Here is a 16,059-nt window from a genome sequence, read left to right as displayed (position 1 = left end):
GGACACTGGCCCTTGAGGCCTGGAGTTCGACACCCCTGCTCTAGATAGTGACCTAAAGAATGAGACTGAGAATACAAGCTGCAGAAATCAGTTTCCACTAAAGGATGGCCAGATGTTCTCTTAGTGATAGGGCGAGTTGTGTCGTTTGGCAGGACCCACTACTTTGCCACATAAAACAAAACTAACTGAAATAGATCAGATATCTGACTAAGACGCCTCCTGGATGCCTCCTAGGTAAGATGTTTCGGGCATGTTCTATCAGGAAGACCTAATTCCCGCCGGATGAGCTGGAGAAAGGAAAAGGAGGTCTGGGCTTCTCTGCTTAAACTGCTACCCCCACGATCTGGAATCCAGAGCAGTAGAAAAACGGATGGATGGATGAATGAACAGATGGAAGGATGGATGATTAAAGAGATTTTAGTGTATTTTTTCTTGTCATTTGTGCACATTTTGTTTATTTTTTAGCAGTCTTACAAACAGCTCCTAAAACTTTTAGATTTAAGTTACGCAAACTTTGTCAAAACCAAGCAGGCACATAAACAGGCTGTTGTTTTTTTCCCTTAAAAGCCCAGTGAGAACTGCAGGAGAAAAGCACAGAAGATGATTATGGAGATTCATCCACAAATCTGGTTATAATCCTCTCTTATCCTCTTTTGCAGCGTGAGGTTGCAAGGTTTATTTGCCATTAATCTGTCTCCATTTACCTTCCAACAACCCTTTAAAAAGTTGTGACAGAAAGAAAAGCACAAGTTGAGTTGGCCAGAGGTCGAATATAAACCGGCAACAAGAATCTACCTGCCGTAATTCTGGATAAAGGTGTCGACTAAACGTCTAAACGAAGCTTAAAATAAAACCAACAGTGCAGCCAGTGGAGCGTAGAGTGGCGTATCCTGGTGCTTGTCAGAGTAGGGACCATTTCAGAACTGTTTTCTGGGTTAGCCTACCGCGATATCTCCGAGGACCAGACCAGCTGCTAGTCACATTCATTTCACTTCCCATTAAAGGTGAAATAAATCAGGAGTCCCCACACAACCTCCTAAGAGACGCAGGAAACACACACACAAAGACACACACACGGACACGCACGAAGAGGAAGTTGGACACATGTGGATACACATAAACACACATCACTGCCCGTGCGTGTGCAAAATAGGTGTCTACATTCAGTCTAACCTGGGTCACATACGCCGAGAATGTCAGAAGGAGAGGAAATGCAGTGGATGTGTGTTTGTGTGAGCGGCTGTGTGTGTGCGCCTGCCTGCGTATGTGTGTCTCTCTGACAGCACAGCGGTGAGAGTGAGTGGGTCTGTGTGAAGGGGGGCTATTTCTGGCGTCTCATTTTTTTTTTCCTGCTGCCGCAAAGAAACACGATCGGCGTCCGGGAAACGAGAGCTGGCAGCAAGCAATCATCTGCCTGCCACACACAAACACACACACACACACACACACACAGACACATGTAGGCGCACACACATGCGTGCGCACACACACAGACACACACACAGACAGCACCTCGCAGCGCTGAGCAACACGCGCCATGGCAACGGAACAGCCGCAATTAGAGGCGAAGAGCCTTTCCCCTCCATCGAGGGAGAGACGGAGAGCAAAATGAAAGGAAGAAAAAGAGCAGGCGAGGGGGAGAGAAAGGGAGACAGGAAGGCGGGGGGAGGGGGGAGGCTGGGCAGAGACGAGTGTCAGAGAAACGGCGCTGCACAGGAAGGAGAGAAGGGAGAGCGGGAGCGAAAACGGAGAAGACGATAAAAGAGGTGAAAACGTGGAAGAGTGAGGAGGCCGTGGAGGGGAACGAGGGGCCGAGAGCGATGGAGGAGGAGGAGCAGGGAAGAGGGCAAAGGGGTGAAGGAGCGAGGCTGAATGAAAAAGACTAAAAAAGAAGCCGAAGAGGCAGAGAGAGAGAAGGGAAGGGAAAGAGGAAGAGGAGGAGTAGGAGAGATATCTAAAAAGACAGATTGCAAGACATGAGTGAGACAAACAAAAGAGATTACGTGCGAGAGAAACCAAGATAAGACACGGGGGGGGGGGGGGGGGGGTGCAAGGAGGTTAGATAGAGAGAAGGGAGAGATGGAGAGGCTGGTGGAGGCGTGCGGAGGATGGGGGAGGATGGTAGGGGGTGGTAGGCTGTTTCTCCTGTGTGAGCCAGGCTAATGAAAGATGAATGAGGGAGGCAGTGGTGAGAAGGAGAGTGTGGCTGCGGGCGATGCCTGGCTGAGCTGCTGTGTGCGCGCGTGTCGGGGTTTTGTGTGTGCGGCGTAGTTGAGCAAGTCTCACAAAAGGGATGATGCTGTGTACACAATATCGGGAGCAAATGGTCAACAACAATAAACACGAAGACACGCTTCTGCGCTCACGCTCGCGGGCGCATGTAGCCTTAAGTCTCAGCCTGCTGCCACCTGTAAGCATGCAGTCAATCATTAGTACTCGCGCAGCGTCTCCGAAGCCTCGCTCACTTATTCAGACCTTCCATCTATCAAGCTGTCACTCACTCTTTGAACCCGTCTATCTCACCTTCCGCATTCTCTGCAAAATCCCTCATTTACTGCCTCTCCCTATCTCCTCCAATATCCCACCCTGCCAGTCTATACCACTTTCCTTCCCTCCGTTTCCATTTCCTCCTTCTATCAGCGTTCACCTTTTCTTTTTCTTTTTTTTGTCTGCCTCTAATTGTTGTGCCGAACATCCTCAGAGCTGTGGGTGAAACGCACTTAAAACAGCTTGGACGAGAACTCCTTCCCCAGAGTGGAGGGCAGCCAGACAGAGAAGTCATCCTGAACCCGATTGCACTTCCTCCGCTCTATGACTGACTGCCTTACTTCTTTTTTTTTTTCTTCCCTCCAGACAAATCACATGCTTCGCAGTGCCCAAACAAGGCTCTCATTCTCCCTGCGGTGTCGCTGCTGACAGCGAATCAGAACTTTTCTTTGACTAGAAAGTCTAATTCTGTAAAATTGAATTTGATATCTAAGATAAATTATAGGTGGGACAAAATCAATGCAAGTATAGGACAGTAAAGAAGGAGATTTATATATAATTTTTTAAATGTATGCCAAGCTCACATGATATTCTACTGCCTTTCCTGAAGGTTTCAGAAAGATTTTAGCTTTTAAGCCCCTAAAACTAAATCCAGCTCAAAGGTTTCTATTATATCTATATTTCTAAAACATTTAGAAAGACAAACACTAATCTCAAACAGAGAGGATGAAAAATGAACTAGACATTGTCACAGTTTATTTTCGTCTAATTATTCTTCACAGTGCTTCGAGCCATGATAGCCTTTTAAAGGACTCAAAATATGGTAGAATCCACTTGTTGAATCCAGATTCTTCACACGTAAAAACTCTAATCTTTGTGGTTTTTCCTCTCAATAATCTCAATAGACAAAGCAATAAAGAAGATTTTTTTTAAACACTCAACACTGGGTTTTTTAAACTCAGTGCCTGAAATTCATTTACATAAAGCTTGACCTGTTGATCCGTTGGTTGCTTGCGTCTCTTTGATACATGTGTGGTGGCCTTTAGGGCAGCAAAAACCCAGGACAGGCTTTTCTTTGTACAGTGACAACATGTGATCAACCGCGCAAATGTGTGTTCAGCTCTATTGCTTGGGAACTATCTGCTAGAGGATGGTGCGCTTTATCTTCTTTCTCCTGGGTGTAACGACACGTAGATGAAACCACGGTCTGCATGTGCGTCGTGCTAGTGTGTCTGCATGCGTGTGCGCTACAACTGAAAACTGGAAGATGATCTACTTTGAGCATAAGGTCAATATGGGTGTAAATGCTCCCATTATAGACAACTGCACATGCTTGGTCCAAACACGTTCATTTTTGCCAAAATTTCTGGAATAATCCTGAAACACATAAACAGGCACACCTGCATGGGATGCGCACACACACACGCACGCACACACACGGTAACAGACAAAGCGGCATACACAGACCCCAGGGACTAAAGCGGCTAACGTTCACCAACAGAATAAAACCCAAACAAAGAGACATCCTGTTTCCTGGAACACAACACCGCTCAACGCACTGTGCTGGGAGCCAGTAAACGCACGCACACACACACACACACACACACAAACAAAATCTCTTCGTGCATCGAAGCATACGTGTTTCCCTGCACCTGATTCATGTACCTGCATGTGTCTGTGCGTCCAGTGATGCCACTGGCTGTGCCTCAGAGTGTTTGTGCGAGTCAGTTCGTCCTTGTGAGCGGCTGTGGCTAGAAGTGTGTCCGTGTCTGTAGGGGTGGGTGAGCGTGTGTGTGTGTCTGTGAGAGAGAGGAGGGAGGGAGGGAGGGAGAGCAGATGATAGAGTAGGCTTTAGCTATTCCCTGGAGTGTGAGGCAGCGTTTACGGCACTCGCAGAGCAGCCAGAGTGATGAATATTTAAAGACGTGCCTGAAAGAGCAGAGGGAGGGGGAACAGGGTATGTGTGGGTGCGTGTGTATGTGTTTATGTTTGCATACGGCAGAGTGTGAGGGAGGTTATCCAGTATCTCCTTTAGGTTTTGCATGTGTATACCATATGCATATGTGTTCATGTGCATATACACCAGAATGACCCTGTATGCCTATATATGGATATTTGTCTACATGACCTACATGTATGTAAGAGCAGTCAGGTCAGTACATTTCAATGTGTTGGGGTCATGCAAATGTGTTTGTGTGTTCTGCTGGTGTCATTTACATGTATGCAAAGAGATACATGTTACAACTATGTTTCTACTTCAAAACTGAAAATTCAGCCTTGGTGTGTGTGTGTGTGTGTGTGTGTGTGTGTGTGTGTGTGTGTGTGTGTGTGTGAAGTACACACAGCCCTGTAGACCATCTCGCCGTCTCGCTAAATGGGGATGAATAGCGGAGAGTCACTGCTGCTCAATGGGAGACGAATGGCTGTGTGGCTCTCCGTCTCCAGCTGCACACCAATCACTGCCCGTGATGCAAATACAAGTGTGCGCATGCAGGCGCGCACAGTAGGCATGGTCACATAACCACCAAATATTATGTGGGTCGAACAGCTGTCTGTGGCTACGCTATCGCACAGGCAATCGGGTTGCTCAAAGAGCATGACATCTGATGCTACAGACAGGTCAGATTTGCAAACATTGATGTTCTCTGTGTGTAAATAGGTTAAAATAAAATGTCAAAATTAAAGGATTAGAGGTTTCACTCTTAAGTATGTGCTTTCTTAAAATGTTAACTTTCACTCTGCGCAATTACAGTTTAAACCAAGCTAATCTCAACTTTAGTGGCAAATCCCTATAGACTGTCATGTCACTCCTGCAAAACCGCAAATCAAAGCATCCCAAAAAAGACAAGAATGGTTCATTTTGCCTCTAGATCTGAAAAACAAAACACCACTTATCTGCAAGTTATATCAAGTTCAAAACTTATTTTAGCAAACAGGACAACGCTGCCACTCTTACACTGTAAATTGAAAGTGAGGCGATGGATAAATAAAGAAGGCTTGCAGACAAAGAAAGATGAGAGTTTGGAACCTCACATACTGCCTTTCAGCACCAGCTTACTTGTTCAAGTAAACAAAATACACCACAAAAGATAGTAAGGGTATACAGTACGAACCACACACCAGACTAGACACACACGCACACACGGGGAGTCACAAACACACGTCCATATGCGCTGAATGCAAGATATTCCGAGAAGCGTAGAGGCAAGGAACGGAAGGAGGGGACTGTAGAAAGGGAAGAGAAAGCAGGAGTGAGAAAGAGAGAGGGAGAGCAAGAGCGCATCCTGGGATGCAGAATGCCGAATACAGTGTGATAAGAGTTAATGTATCCCCCCCATGCCCCTCCCTCCATCCCTCCCGTTTGGCTCTCTCTTTCTTCCTCCCTCCATCCATCCATCCCTCCCTCCCTCTCTCCTCCTCCCCCGCCTCCTCCCCGTTCTCTTTGAGGGATGAATAATAACTGCTGCTCTGAGATTTCCTCCCTCGTTTTTCAAAGCGCAGAGCGGAGATGGGGAAGGTCTGCCTGGCCCGGGTAGCGCGTGTGCGCACACACACAAAAGTGCAGACACGCACTGAAGCACACACAGATGCGTGCGCACACTGTCTTGTTCTCGCTGCTCGCCTGGAGCAGGGAAATCAGATCTCCTCCAGAGAAAGACGAGTGGGGGTGTAGGGGGGCTAGGCGCTGTAGGGAGCCCATACAAAAAAAATAAATAAATAAAAAAATAAAAATCTTGTGCTAGCACCGTATAGGCCTATACACACACCACGAAAACCACACAGACAGCACTGAGTGAAACCAAGAATAACTAGGAGGATGCAAGCTACCTCCTGGAGCGGCAGGGTGAACTCAAGGTTACAGACACATCACCGGTTCAAGCCCTGCCGCCAGGGCCAATCTATCCACGCTGAAGCGCCCCCCTGCACAAGGCGCGTAACCCTGATTGCTCAAAGCCAAGCGGCTTTGAAAACTGGAGCTGCAGCTTCAAGACAAAGCTGTAAAGAAAAAGAAGGGGAGAAAAAAAAAAGCACTGAATGGTAAGGCCGATTTGGTGGTGCGCTTTGGTGTTTAAAAGGGGATCGGGGTGCTTTTGAGGAGAGCAAGAAGTCTTGGCAAAAGACGAGCAGGCTGTCCGGGAGGAGCACTTGCACATCGAGCTGCGACGCACCACAGAAATCGGCAGCTAGGTTCCGAAGAGAGGGCTTATTTATGCAAACAAGCGTACAAGCGCGCACAGTAGGAATCTAGACAAGCCTTGTAAACAAACACACACCCACACCATAAAGCACACAGGGGAGGCGATGTGAGAAGCAGACTGTGAAAACTCTAGTCGTGCCCAGGCAGTGCTTACACACACACGCACACAGACGCACACACACACAGACGCACACAAAGAGCCGAGAGAGACTGAAGTGGGAGAGCGCGAGAGAAAGAAGGAGAAGGAGAAAGGGGAGGAGAAGGAGGAGGGATGAGTGCGAAGGTGCGAGTGTCTGGTGCTACTTTTGTGTTGCCAAATGAGGGCAAGCGAATGAGTGAGTGCGAGAGAGCGAGAGAGCGAGCGTGTGAGAGAGATGGATGTGTACGGCGAAATGACGTAAAATGGCTTGTCCGTGCGAGTGTGTGCAAGCGCGGGCGACACGAAATAGGAGCGTTTTCCCATTTCAATTCGCAACAGCTGGTGTCGAATTAACACATTTACCAGAGTGCATTTGGAACAGATTAAAATTGCGTGTGGCGTGTGACTATGTGCGTGTATGTGTGTGTGTTTGTGTGTGTGTGGCAGCAGCAGATGAGGGCCAAAACAAGAGTGTGTTTGTGTGTGGGAGTGTCTGTGTATTAACGCAATGGATCAGGGCAGGGAGAAATGGCACAGAGAGAGAGAGAGCAGCAGAGAGGGTTGCACAGCGAGCGAGCGAGAAAGAGAGAGCTCTACCCGACGGCTTTAGCTGCTGCCCTGGGCCGTCTCTCTAAGCCCTGTTTAGGAGGCTTTGGAGCTCAGATAGAAATAATCCCCCACTCAGAGACACACACACACACACACGCGCTAGGCATGCACACACAAAATAAAAAACGCACGCACGCAAACACATGGGAGCTGTCGCGGGCAGACGCGAAGAAGCACACACTCCGGTTGAGGCGGACAAACAAGTGCGCACGCATTCACGCCGACACACACACACACACACACACACACACACACACACACACACACACACACACACACACACAGGGGAACAAGCAGAGACAGCACATTCGCCTCGACATGAAACCAACCACCCACCCACGCGCACGCACGCTCTCATATACAACAAAACACACACACTAAGGCTGTCTGCCGTGCGGAAGCAGAGCACAGCGACATCGGCACGACACCGTGACAAACACTTTACACACTCCAGCACTCAGCAGAGGGGAGGGAAGGAAGGAGGGAGAGATGGAGAAAGAGAGGAGGAGGAAGAGGTGGAGGATATGAGGCAGGGGGAGGGAGGCGAGTGAGTAGGGGAAGGGGAGGGGGGGGGCTAACAAATTAATAGGAGCCGGAGATATATACAGCCAGCGCTGCTGAACGGGGGAGGAGGAGGAGGAGGACGACGAGAGAGCAATTCATTCCCGTTTTCTACTCGTTCGCTCTCTGGAGAAAGGCAGAGCCGAGCTGAGCGAGAGCGTATTTGCTCAAGAGAGGGGAGAGAGAGAGAGAGAGAGGGGGGCTTTGTGTCGCTGAGGAGAGGAAAAGTGGAGGAGGAGGAAAAAGGGAGGGAGGGGGTGGAGTGGGGTGACATAAAAACACAGCAGCAGAAAGATGGAGCGCCTGAGCAAGGAAGAGTGAAAATAAGAGGACAATAACAAAGACTTTTTGAGCGTAAAAGAAGGCGAGAGGAAGGGAAAGTGGCATTAAGGGAGGGAAAGGGGGTGGTGTGTGTAAGGTGGGGGGGGGGGGGGGGGCAGCGTTAGCGCAGGATGCAGTTTGTCATCTTCATCAGCCGACAGCCGGGGCACGGGAGGAAAGGGTCTGGAATGGATGGAGAGGTGAATGGGGGGAGAAGGGAAGGGTGAGGTGGCGAGCAGGGCGGGGGGGGGGGGGGGGGGGGGGGGTGAAGGGTGATGGGCAGTGTTTGAGCAGAGCTTTTGAAAGACGTTGACCCTGTAATTGACCTGTGTCTCCGCCTACATCGCCGTGGCGACAAGCAGAGCCGCTGCAGCTAATCACTTAGTAACCCTGACCTGTCAATCACACCAGTGCTGTGTTGAGATGGGGAGGGGGGGGGGCAAATAAATGAAAAAGGAGAGGGAGGGAGATGAGGAGTAAGGAAAGGAAGGGAAAGGAAAGGGAGGGAAGGAGTAATAACAGCGCTGGGGTTATCATTTACTGGACCACCCGCCTCCTCCCACCCAACCCTCAGCCGACGAAGCTCAGGTTTTATAAAAGCCAATAAAACACTCTATACCTCCATCTCTCTCTCTCTCTCTCTCTCTCTCTCCCTCTCACACACACACACGCACGCCCTCCTTTAGCGTTCAACTGCTACGAACGGAAAGAGGGAGAGCAGTGCTTTCCGAGAGTTAAGATAACAGAGAGAGCTAAAGAATGGGAAAGGCACATCAGGCCTTGGAGGGTGGGAGGAGATAAGATAGCAGAGTGAAGCCCCCATGCAAATAAAACAACAGAGTTTATAGCTGCACAGGTGTGTGTCTGTGTGTTACCTGTTGATGAGGGGAAAGATGGACACGAGCAGGTAAACTGAGGGATACCACTTCAACGGCTTGATCTCCTCCGCCAAGGAAACCTAGATGAGAGAAAATTGGCTGCTCACCCATGTAGAGAAACTCAAATGCTCACGTTAATGCTCTCGTCTCGCCTTTGCGTCGCGCACGTACACGTGCACGCGCAGCGTCAGTGTCTTCACTGGAAGATCAGAGCGCAGGGGCGAGAAACAAAGGCCAATTAAAACCTAATAAAATATTAACCTGCTGATAATACGCAACATCCACACAGTTATGAGAAGAAAGCGGGGATTTCAATTAAACGAGAAGCAAATACTTTGCAGCAAATGTGAAGGGGATGAATTCAATATCTCGTGGACAAGCTGAGAGGAAGACAGAGACATGCTGCAGCAGCAGCTAAAAGTCGAGGAGGGGGGTGAGAGGCTGGTGGTGGAGAGCTTTTACAAGCCGTTATCTAATTCCCGGGAGAGGAGGACTCTTGCGTCCGGAAGAGGCTGAGAAGCGCGGCCCCTGGATTGATTTTCTGCGCTGTGCTGTTTTTTCGCCCCCCTCCTCCTCCTCAAGGCTAGGTCGCAGCAGCGGAGCCAGCGCAGAGCCTCCTTCTCTTTCTTTCTCCCTCTCTCATACACACACACTTACACACAGTCGGAGCCAGGAGGAAGGCCCACAAGCTCTGGTCTCTACCCCCACATGGAGGAAATTAATTACTCACCAGAAAAACCCTGAGGCAGTCAGGCTCTAACGCAAGCATTTTAAACAATTCAGATGAAATCCAGTGGTATTTTATCTTACGCATATATGCGTGTGTGTTCTTGAGGGGGGTACCGAATGCAAGAGGCGGTGTTTCACTGTGTGAGAAAGGCTGGCTGTATGTGATCTACTGAACAGAGACCAGTCGTATTTCCACATCACTGTCTTTAACAGCACAACCCCAAGGCAAAAACCAAGCTCAGCCCGATTAGCATCTATTATCACGGGAAGCCCTGTCGTCACTGGCCGTGTCAAGATCTGCCAATTGCTAACTTGTGTGTATGGTGTGTGTATGGTTGGGCACTTGAGTGTACGCATACTGCAAAGAATTTTGCAACGTGGAAGAGGAAAAGGACAGCCTGAAGGATGCTGCATGCAAAAGGCAATTTGTGGCTGTGTGAGCATGTGTGTGTATATTTTGGGGGGAAAAAATAAATCCAGAAAAAAAAACAACTTCAAAGACTGCTTGGAGCCAAGTGATCTCAGATCAGATTTCGGTGAGGCGTAGAAACAGGCATTTGAGGAATTTCAGTGAGCCAAGGAAAGGGTGCAGAAGGGTTGAAGAGAAACAGGAAGAGTGTGGGTAAAGTGCCTCCGCTGCCTCGTGTTTTTAATCACAGTCCTCCAGTGTCAGAGGCCCCTGCGCTGCTTGGGAAGCAGAGGGGGGAATGAAACCGTAATTATGTGAAGAGGGCGCAGCGGTCCCAACGTTAATGACACACGCTAGATTACAGCGTGTGACCCATCCCCTCCACCACCAAGCACAGCACTCACCCGGGCTTGCGCTCGTCTCAGGAAAAACTTCCTCTAAAAATAAGAGGATCGGGTTTACTGAGGGCACTTTAGCATTAAATTCAAGGACTTTTTAAAGGATTTTTGGGAGTAAAATTCAGGAACTAAAACTGAATAACATAATAGATGGAAAATGTTTCTCCTTAAAAAGCTGTACCACATAAGGCGCAGCAGCAGCATCTGCTGCAGTATTTCAGACTTTCAGTTACAACTTTTAAGCCAACATGGCTGAGAAGACCCGAAAGTGCTCTTTTGCTGATTATTTTTATCTTGAAGATGTCAAACGTTGCCGATTCTTTGAATTACTGTGGTTTAGTAATGATGCAAACAGACACTCCTTTGTTGTGCATTCATTCGTAACTGATTACACTTCTGATAAAAAAAAAAAAAAAAAAACTTGGCTAGGTTTACAAGAAAACGGCGACTGATTACAATCCACACAGCTTCATCGCTGTAGGCTGAACACAGAAAAGTCACCAGCATCACTATCGGTAAATTTTGCCGGCGAACTGGCCAGCTCAAACCCTCAGGTGTGTGTGTGTGTGTGTGTGTGTGTGGCTGTGCTGAGCTCTGGGTTTTCCCCTCGCAGCTGAGAGGTTTGCTGGATGAGGGTTTGGGTCAAAATATTGCATCATTTATTTGCAGCTTGTGCATAAAAAAACGTTTAAGACAGGACATACTTTTGAGATAACTAACATTTAAAATAGAGCAGTGGAAGTTGGAAAGCCCGGTTGTTAATGACTGTGTCATTGCTTGGCTGCTTTTGAGCACAGTGGGGATTCTCGGCCTGTGTCTTTGGCCGGCTTTTGCATGCTGCATCACGTATGATGCTCACCATATCTAACATATCACGATACAGTGATTCTGCAATATTTAGGCTATTACAAGGCAGTCGTCAAAAATACATTATGATATCTGTGTTAGATTAGCATGCATTAGTATGCATGCTGTCATTATCTATGTATGAACTTTATTATACATTTTAAAAATAATTAAATTAATTAGCTCTTTAATTTGACTTGTGCCACTGTCTGCTTTTTTCCTCTTCTGTGAACTGCTTCATCTTCTTTGAAAGTTATTTCACTTATATTCATTTTACTACCATTAATTTGATAAGCCTGACTTATTAAATAGCGACTTTGGTAAGTGAAGCTGGTGGGGAATCCTTTTAGACACCCTGTGCGTTTAAATATAGAGATGTCTGGCGGCAGGGCATCGATAACGTAACACAAGAGGAAGAACTGCTTTAGTAATATTGTGTTCCAGCCATATATTTGTATATCACTGCTGATCGTTTAACAGCTGGACAGCTGATCCCTTAAAAAAAGGAGGCATGTGTGTTTTGTCAAAAAGTCAAACGTCCTACTGAGAGCCCTTAAGAGAAAAACCACATACTATTCCCTTTTGCTGGCCAAGAATAAAATAAAAAGTTGATAGACCAATTAGAATACACACACATAGAGCGTACCCTCAGTGGTTTGCAAGGTTGTGCATGCATGCGCACACACACACACACACTTGTATAGACATAAAAGTAGAGGCCACTGCATTGTTACTCAAGGCAAAGCTTGTGTGGATCGGTAAACAAACATCTTGAGAAGATAACGAACAAGCGACTTGCCGTTTGCTCAGCCAGTTTTGTTGCTACCCGACGGGACTGAGCTGCTGTGTGTGCAGTTGTGCAAATGTATTTAAACGTGCGCACGCGCGCATGTGTGAGGGGTGCTGAAAAACCGTCATCCGAATATCCTCTCGTTGACCTGTGCCGCTTCAAAACCTTGTGGCAATCATGTGTGCTCATGCATGAACACAAACAAATTGCTCAAGAAATACACACACACACACACAGATGGGTCACAACATGTGACTTACAGCACTGATAACTGCCAGCGCTAGTTACGTACGTCACCACTCCAGCCAGATGCAGACGCACATGCACTCAGACAGCGGGAGGGGGGATGATGCTGCGCTGAGTCAGGGAGGAAAAAAAAAAGGGTTGGGAAATGCGTGTGGACACAGGGCATTAGGGGTTTGAGTGTATGTGTGCGTGTGACAGTAACAGAGAATGTGTGAGGCACAGAAGGAGGGAGACGTGGCAGAGTGAATGGAAATCACCAGAGCCAGCGGTCTTCAGACACCCAGCAGGAATCGCTTTCTCTAGTTTACACCTGCTGCTACACACTCGTACACACATGAGCAGGAGCTCACTGGTTTGGCAAGCACAATCTGGGAGGCTGTTGTTGTTGTTTTAAAGCATCGCAGCGCGGGCATAAACTCTCATAAATATTCATGTCCATGAACCTGGCTTGCTGCTTTATTCATGCTGGGTATGAGCACGACAGTGAGAGAGACAGCGAGAGAGGGGGTGAGAAAGACAGAAAGAGAAAGACAGGGAGAAAAAGAGAGAGAGAGCGTGAAGTGAAAGGCAGGGAGAGAGGAAAAAAAACAGATGGAAATGAGCGGAGTGACCGGGAAAGAGAAATACGAGGAAAGAGAGTGTGATAAAAACCACTGCTGACTTATTTACACTCTGTGCTACACATAGCAATTAGCCCACATGAAGACCGTGTGTGTGTGCATTTATGTGTGTGTGGTCACACATTCATGCACACGCGACTCCGCTTAAGGTTACGCCAGTTCACCGTGCAGTAATTATGTCTGCCACTTAGGGGCAGCATCTACATAACCTTAACCCTAACCTGCCCTCCGACACCTCACCCTGCTGGGCGGAGAGGCAACACCAAACAAGGAGGAGGGCGGAGGGAGTGCGAGGGATTGCTGCTGCTAGTTTTTCCTACTATGCATTAGTCATATTGTTTCAATAGCACCTGGTTAGGGAGAAGTAAGGCTTTATAGTCTTCCTGGTGAACAATGCATCATGAGCAGTCAATGAACCAGGTAAAAAGACGTGGCAAAAACCTGTTTAACGATCCACTTTCTAATACCAGGATTTTCAAGAAATCTACTTTTGTTCAGCTTTTCCAAACTCTGTGTCTCACAAGAGATGAGAAAATTGTTAAAAATCAAAGTAGCGGAGACAAGAGGCTTTTAATTTTCAAGTGCAGGTCAAGCATCTTAGATTTCCATCATGCAACCAGCTATTTCATAAACCCTTCCTGCCTACATCCTTTATTTAATTTCTGCAATATTTTGTGTTTTGTGGCAACACTATGAGAAGCTTGCAGAACTGACTGTCCTCACATTTAAACAGTGGCTCCATTGTGTAGTGGTTTACACATTTAAATAAAGTTATGTCTCCAGTCACGTTGAGTCCTGCTGCGATCGGAAAAATTACTTTCGCGAGATAGTTCTGTTCACGTATAACCCAGCACTAATGTGTAAAATCAGTGAAGTGCCCCTTCAGACTAGGCTAGGTTAACCCTCTCCCCAATTAATTTTCCCTTTTTCTATTCCCCTTATTTCTCCTCCTCCTCATGTCGCACTTCTCAATCTGTCTTGATTTACACCTATCTCCTGCTCCATTTAAAAATGAAGCTTAAACACACCTTTACGTGCATGCACACATTTATATACACATACACAAGAGCTCACACAGGAATAGATTTGAGAGGTCAAATTGCTCCCTGCTGTGTTTGACACCTACCCAGCGTGAAGGCAAGAGCTAATCCTACAGATACGCTAATCCTCACATTCTGTGTTTATACGTGTACATGTGCGTGTATGTGCTAAGAAATTTGATGATCAGACCATTACCTTGCGCCTCTCTCGCTCTGGGTTGAAAGTTCCCAGCCATGACTGCATCTGTGCAGAAAAGACACAAAATAGGAAGAAAGAGGTCAGGGCAGCTAAAAAGCAGGGGAAAAAAAGAAAAATTGCAGTGATTTTCCGATTTTAATCAGATGGGTTTTCCTAGTGAGGAGTGACATTGTGCTTAGAGGTCATTGCCTGCAGTGAGAAACCTGAACAAATATCACACTGACTACCACATCAATGCAAAATCCCACCACCTTCTCACACGCCTCAGCAAAATTACCCAATTCACAACCGAGCGCACAGCTTAGAGGCAGAAGGGAGCTCTTAAACAGCTCCCAGCATCTTGCAAAAAAAAAACCCTGATCAGCTTCAGTGCACACAATTTGACAGAGGAAGAAGAAAACAAGGCGGAGGGTAGGGGTGTGTGTGAGGGGGTTGCGTGGGGGAGCGAAAAAAGAGAATTTTGTTTAGAAAAAAGTGTCGGGAAAAAAAGAAGTGGAGCAAACATGGCAGACACGAGGCCTTTGGAAAGAACGTGGGAATAGTTTTCGCTCTTCCTCTGCGTCCTCTCTCGGGGGAATGAATGGAAAATGTCAACAGGCAGGCGCAGGAACACACATGCACACAACCATGCACAGGACTGGGGATTGGCGATGGTGGGATAGGAGGGAGGGGGCTGTATGAAGCCAGAAGGTTTATGTAACCCAAGACATCAGAGACAAATCTCTGGAGGCCCTGTGCGAGCTTCATACGCATGAACAAAAAGGCAGCATGAACAACATGCACTAACAGCTCTTCTATTCTGCTATTTATTAACTCAATGTTGCCATGGTTTCTCGGTGCTGACGTGATTGTCATTGTAAATCTATGCATGACCGTGGTGTTTGTGCAGTGCGGGGATAAAAAAAAAAAAAAAAAAGGACAGCCGTTTGGTCATTAGATTCAACTTGTTTCCACAGCAGCCCTCTGCTGCCCAGCTGAGCACCGCTATCCATCAAAATCAACAAACGCTGATAATAAGTGGCAATATCATTAGGCTTTGGCCAGGTCTCCACATACCCGGCTTTCGTTGCAGTCTCTCTTAAGCCACGCTACTGAAAGGGAAGCGGTTATGCTAGTGGCGTGTTGAGGGGTGAGGGCTGGAAGGAAAGGAGTGGACATGTACAAATTGCATCTGTAAAACAAACACACTCCCAGAGCTCTCTGTGTGGCCCGAAATGACTCATTAGCCTTCAAATCCCTCCAGTTATTATGAGCTCGCACAGCCACTCAGAATGTGTCCTGTTTCTTTTTGTTTTGTTTTGTTTTGTTTTTTTAAACAATCTGGGTGTAAAGGACTTGGAACCCCCTCCCTCGCCACGCCCATCTGCCTCGGTGAAATCGGAAGGTGGAAAAACTTCTCCGTCCAGCTAACATCCCACCTCTCCTCACTCAGCCTATTCGTCTCTATCCCTTTCTCCATAGCGTCGCCACCTACCCTGCTTTCAAAGCTTTTGAAATTCTTTCAAGTGAGACAGCCTGCAGCTGAAAAGAGATAAGGCTTGAGCTCTTCATAAATACGACAGAGAAAGCAAAACGGCAGAGTGAAAGGG

At 47.4% G+C, this 16,059-nt stretch overlaps 1 protein-coding gene across 3 annotated transcripts in view; it reads right to left on the bottom strand.

Annotated features, from left to right (window-relative positions):
• The window catches only part of LOC146690564 (cyclic AMP receptor-like protein A), a 51,647-nt gene that overhangs the window by 14,899 nt on the left and 20,689 nt on the right, over positions 1–16,059 (bottom strand). For all 3 annotated transcript variants that reach the window (XM_085435716.1, XM_085435717.1, XM_085435718.1), the window contains 2 exons: positions 14,468–14,515; positions 9,191–9,273 (listed from right to left, as the gene is read on the bottom strand). In XM_085435716.1, the coding sequence (XP_085291842.1) occupies positions 9,191–9,273; positions 14,468–14,515 (131 nt within the window). The remainder of the gene's footprint in view (positions 1–9,190; positions 9,274–14,467; positions 14,516–16,059) is intronic.

Source organism: Copadichromis virginalis, linkage group LG16, assembly GCF_057382275.1.
Source record: "Copadichromis virginalis isolate Kocher_CV1m ecotype Utaka linkage group LG16, C_Virginalis_male_GT1.1, whole genome shotgun sequence".
In the NCBI taxonomy this organism is placed as follows: Eukaryota; Metazoa; Chordata; class Actinopteri; order Cichliformes; family Cichlidae; genus Copadichromis; species Copadichromis virginalis.
The sequence above is the reverse complement of the archived record's forward strand: the minus strand, read 5'-3'. Positions and strand labels throughout refer to the sequence as shown.